At 42.7% G+C, this 5,688-nt stretch overlaps 1 protein-coding gene across 1 annotated transcript; it reads right to left on the reverse strand.

Annotated features, from left to right (window-relative positions):
* Positions 1-930: 930 nt before the first annotated feature.
* On the reverse strand, positions 931-4,932 carry LOC122615930 (transcription factor SOX-2). Its single transcript, XM_043791114.1, has 3 exons — positions 4,812-4,932; positions 3,438-4,084; positions 931-1,567 (listed from the first exon to the last, which is right to left on the reverse strand). Exons 2-3 carry the CDS (start codon positions 3,995-3,997, stop codon positions 931-933), a joined length of 1,197 nt encoding a protein of 398 aa, XP_043647049.1. The 5' UTR covers positions 3,998-4,084; positions 4,812-4,932.
* Positions 4,933-5,688: the final 756 nt, after the last annotated feature.

Raw genomic sequence — 5,688 nt, forward strand, 5'->3', positions numbered from 1 at the left:
GCCTGTGGCCTGTGGCGTTTGGCAGTGACTTCTCACAGATTGCAAGCTGTGATTTTCGCTCCCGTTTCCATCAGGACTCTTTATGTTTATCAGGACCAAAACTATTGTTTAAATTTTACCATCAATAACTATGTCTTAAGTAAGTACACTGTTTAGGAATCGTGTATTTTCACACTGTTTTTAATAAGATTTCTGCTCCTTCTTTTATCACATTAAAGTATAGTTTTACAATCATATATTACATAAATGTGGACATGTTCTCGATGCCTTAACAAATCTAATGTACTTTAGACCTAATAAGCAATTTGTTTGGGTTCCGGAAAGTGATAACAAAGTTTATGAAGTCCTTAAAATAAGTATGAATAAAAACATTTAAAATGTGTGTTTAAGCTTTACCGAAATAATTGAGTTATCCATATAACAACGTATCAATAAAAAATGTTTTGTGCAGTCAAAGTAATATTTAACTACGAATGTAAATGATTTTGTGAATTTTCATAACGCAAAGCCCAAAAAGTTTTTTTTTTGAAATTATAAAATGTATTAAAACAATCCCACACTGCTGAATGTTTTCTCTTAGTCGTTATGGTTTATGTTTAATTCAAAATGGCTATTGAATTTCGAGTTTGGATATAACTTCCACATTAGTCTAAGAATGCCACTGAACTGAGATTTTGAATGCAGTTTTCAATTTAACGTTCATCAACACAATGCACAAAATAGTTAAGCTGCATTTAATCAGAACCCAAAACGTAACATAAAACAAAAGTAGCAACCGAAGACACGCGCGAAAGTATTCGACTAACACTAGGCTCTAACATTAGGACTTTTAACTTTTTTGGGGCTGGATGAGCAAGATTACCATCCAAGTTCCTAGACCACGTGCTCTGCGGATGAGGAGGTGCCGGCGCCGAAGCGCAAAGGAGTCGGTCAAATGATGTTCGGCGGACTGGCCGTGCTGGCCACTGCCGCATTTGGAGAGGACTTCTCGGACTTGACGCATCCGTAGGATGAGATGCCGGTGCCGCTGCTGCTGGGCGGGGAGGGTGGAGTTTCGGGGCTTATCAGCGGCAGATACCGCCACGGATGGTAGATAGAGCCGGCGTACATGGCCTGGAGGCGCGCCTGGAGGTCCAGGGCCAACGTGGGGTCCAGTGGATAGTGGGCGAGGCCGGGGAAGGCGTTCGGCAGGCGGGGCAGGGACAACTCCAGTGGCGAACCGAATCCGTACTTGGCGCTCAGGGTGGCGGCGGCCAGCTGGACATGATGCGGATGGGGATGCGGGTGGTGTGGATGCGGTTGATATGGCGACTGATGCGGATGTCCGTGCAGATGGGGCAGCGACTGTCCCAAAGGCGACAGCTGCGGCTGCATATCCTTGGGGGAGCCACCCGATCCGGGGCCACCGGAACCGGAGTTACCACCACCGTTGGCACCACCATTGGCACCACCTCCGCCGCCAGCACCACCACTGCCACCACCACCTGGCACCGGTGACTTGTTGAGCGTCTTGGGCTTGCGACGTGGTCGATACTTGTAGTCGGGATGTTCTTTCATGTGCAGGGCCCTGTAAATAAAATAAATGTTGAAACACTGATCAAAAGATCGAACGATTTAAACTTTGATGATATCATAAAGCCAGCCATCTCTGGTCGTAAACCCCAGGAGAAGTGGAGGAACTCTTCCATAAACCCCACGCCCGGGAGATACAAAACGCACAAGTTTATGTTGTGTATTTAGCGAAGAACCATCACCACCATCACCACCACCACTCCGATTCCAACTTCGATTCTCTTTCCGATTTCCCAGCTGCAACAATGCGCAATTGTTGACATTTGTTTGACAAAACGATAAAACCTGATAAAAGGTGTGTTTGGGCCGCCTCCACTTGTTTTACTTTTACTTTCGCTGTTCTTTTCTTTTCCTTATTTATTATTGTTTTCCTTTCTTTTGGTCAGTTATGGCCTTATGGCCGCCTTATCGCGGGTCCCGAAAAAAATATTGTTTTCCTTATCATCGCGCGATTGGCAAATATTTGATCAGAATTTTTGGTTCTTTTCATTCGATATGCTCGCTCGAAAACCCCGAATGGCCATTAGTCTAAGCCCCTGCTGACGAGCCCTGATCATTTATAAATGTCATAAAATGTACATAAAATTTCACATTTTCACATTTTCATTTTGGCAGGCCAATCCAATCAATAAAAGGATTATGACAGTGCAAACACAGAGGTTCGTCACCATCAAAGACTAGGCACTATCTAGTAAGGTATAGAAAATAAATGAAACGAGTTGCCTATTGAATTTATGAGATACGCCGTTTCTGGGAATTCCTATAGTTTATAGTGCACTTCAATTATGGCAACAAATTTATTTAAAATCTAGTTTTAAAAAGGGTTTTGATGACTTTTTAAATAAAATATATTATCCCCAAAAAATTGTGAACTCTTCTTTTTGTACTTTATGTTAAAATTCCAGCTTTCCACGACTTTTCTTGAACAAAGCACTGCTTTCTAATATTATTTCCAGTTAATCCCACTAAATATCTGTGTTAAAACTAAGCCGAATCTTAAGTTACTTACACCCTTTCGAAAGGGTACACTGAATGGGTTAAACACACAAAAAGAAGCAAAATGCAATATGAATGGAGCATTTCATGCGACGTGTTGCCTCGCTTTTGTGTGACAACATCAATTGAAATGTTTACCCAAGATACGACAGTGCCAATGAAATTCTGACTAAGCAGAGCGGACACAATTCCCGGCTCCAGAGCTTCACAATCCAGCAGGAGCTCCTCACAATAGGGAGCCTTTGTCTTAGCTAATCGATCAAATTTTGTGGCCAGACAGACGGCATCTAGTGAGAATGAGCTACCAGCTACCAGTCACCAGCTACCAGCTACCAACTGGGAAAATGGAAATGGAAACCGAAACCAAGCCAGAATTTCCCAGCCAACCTACACCACTCTACTCCTGCGTAAGCCGGCACAGAAAAAAATAAACATTTTGGTTACTAAATACCAAGTGTACTTTCCAATAAAGTGATTTAAGTATAGCAAACCTAAGTTACTTTAAAAAATAATTTAAACGTTATATTTCTCTCAGGAAAAATGATTATGGGCTGCCTGCAAAATGTTTATCTGTAATTTTTACCACGACCTATTTATTATAAAGAAAAGAACCAAAATTCCTATAATAAATTGTTAAATATAGTTCTTGAGTTTCTGAGGTTACTCTAACAATACCAATTAAAACAAATCCTTATTTGGTGAAGAAAGATTATAGACTTGAAAACTTCTTTTAAACCTTTAAGCACTTTCTTGAATGAAAATACTCAATTGATTTTACCACAAGCTTTGTTAATGTTAAAAAACCCTGCATTTGGTGCATATATTTTTGCTCAGTGTGTTTTAACCAGACCCCAGTGAACAACACTTACCGCAATCGCTTTGCCTCGTCGATGAATGGACGCTTCTGTCCTTCGGTGAGTAATTTCCACTCGGCGCCCAGGCGCTTTGATATTTCGGAATTGTGCATTTTTGGATTGTCCTGGGCCATTTTGCGACGCTGCCCCCGCGACCACACCATGAAAGCGTTCATTGGTCGCTTAATGTGGTCGTGGCTGTTGTGATGGCTTCCAGCACTCGCATTCGAGTGGCTGTTTGGGGCATTATGATGCGAGTTCGAATGGTGGTGCGGGTGCGGATGCGGATGCGGGTGCTGGTGCATTTTGGATGCCACCGGAGTGGGTGCCGCTGTCGGAACGGCGAGGTCAGCTGGCGGCATCGGTGGTGGTGTGGTGTTTCCCGATCCAGAGCCTACACCCACTCCCATGCCCATGGCCAGGCCACCGACCATGCCCAAACCCAAATTGATGCCGGGCAACTGCGGTGAGAGACTGCTGCTGTGGCTGTGATTGCTACTCCCGCTGCTCGTGTATCCACCATTGCTGTGGCTGTGGCTGTGGCTCCGGTGGAGCAGCGCCGAGATGCTCGTCATGATGCCGGGCGCGGCGTCCAGGGGACTCCTCGATGGGGGTGCAGGTGGTAATTATCAGGTGGTTGTGCTGCAGCTGCTCCTAGAGCTCTGAAATGTCAACGGAAATGGTATTCAATAGATATGCCTTGTTAGCATTACCACTCTGTCTGCTGCTCCCGTGCATGAGTCATTTGATTGGAGCTCCTCGCACTGCGAATCGCTCGCCAAAAAATGCACAATGGAGCTCCTTTTATCCCTTCTAAGGTGTGATTCCAAAGGGGGCTCAATGCGGCGTTTCGGTTTTATGACGAATCAATATTAAATATTTGCCAGTTTTTTGAGCCAGTTTTCAGTATTGAGTATTTGCGAATTTGGGGATTTCCCTTCAATTAGTGTTATTCGACATATACTCCTTCAAACATTTGCATACTAACAGTACTGTCGCATGAAACACATTTTATATGAAGAATTAATAAAAGGTTCGACTGAAGACCGAAGAATCGCAAATGTGCAGTTCTTGAAAGAGAGTATATAGCTTTTCTAATGTTTAAGATGGTGAATATTTCTCAAATATATACAACGTGTTTTAGATTCCGATATATACATATGTATGAATGTTCATAGCTTATGCTTTCATTATTAAGGCAATGATTATATTAAAATTTAAGAAAATTATAAACAGGTATTTCATACTCTATATGAGGCACAAGCTAGATTTAATAAGTTAGTTTCAAGGAGAAGGATGCATTATTTGAATTTAGAGCACATCTATTTTATAATTGAGACCCATAGACCTTGTTTGAATAAACCTTTTTTATCGGCATAATCAACTTACCTGTAATAATTGTCTTTTACTTCCTCCTTAACACAGTTTAAATTTGCATGCCATTCGATGCGGGACACTTAACAAACTATTAAATGGCATAAAAGTTTATGATGCGATCGTGTTCTTTTTGTTCATAAATATTTGCTGATTATAAATTTCGATCGCTTAAAGCTGTTTTCAAAACACACAATTGCACTGTTATGAATATTCAAATTGTTTTCCGAACAGTTCGAGATTTATAGAGCGCGGAATTTACGAACGTAAGTATCTAAACGCATCTAAACCGTTAGACTGCCGATTCACCGTTAGCCGAGCGCAGCGCGTCCGATTCGAGTGCGCGACAATTTGGATTTGAAAACACATTCGAAAACTTGCGACAAAAACGGCAAACAAACGCAACAAAAAGGGGCAAGAGGAAGAAGAAGAGCGTGGGTGTTTGTTAGTGTGAGGGTGTCTCTGTAGTGGTTGGTCGCTGCTGCGTCGCTGCTGCCGCCCAAAAGGACCGAGTGGGAGCGAGACGGGGCGAGAGATAGTGCAAGAGAGAAGGGTGGCACGACGAGTAGGAGGGAGAGAGAGAGAGAGAGGCAGAGGGAGAGAGCGCGTACATTTTGTAGAGTTTTTTACACCTTCGGAGGACGCGTCAACGTGGCGGCTAAGTGATAAAAATTCGCTGCTGCTGCTTTGTATCTTTGTATCTGCGTTTTGTATCTTATTGACAATTGTCTCGGGTTTGTTTTCGGTTTGTGTGCGCGTTTGCATTCTTGTTTACCGAACGCTGCTCCTTTTGCTCTTCGCCAGTTGATAATATCTGCATTTTTTATCAATTTCTCAACGCAATATTATTTCGGGTCAGTTGATCAAAATCTGGAATAAGCCAAGGAATAAC

This window comes from Drosophila teissieri, chromosome 3L, assembly GCF_016746235.2.
Source record: "Drosophila teissieri strain GT53w chromosome 3L, Prin_Dtei_1.1, whole genome shotgun sequence".
NCBI lineage: Eukaryota > Metazoa > Arthropoda > Insecta > Diptera > Drosophilidae > Drosophila > Drosophila teissieri.

Coding starts and splice junctions, on each gene's coding strand:
- LOC122615930 (XM_043791114.1), bottom strand. CDS start 3,997: ATGACGAGCATCTCGGCGCTGCTCCACCGGAGCCACAGCCACAGCCAC. Junction 1,568..3,437: donor GACGAGGCAAAGCGATTGCG/GTAAGTGTTGTT, acceptor TTTTATTTACAG/GGCCCTGCACATGAAAGAAC.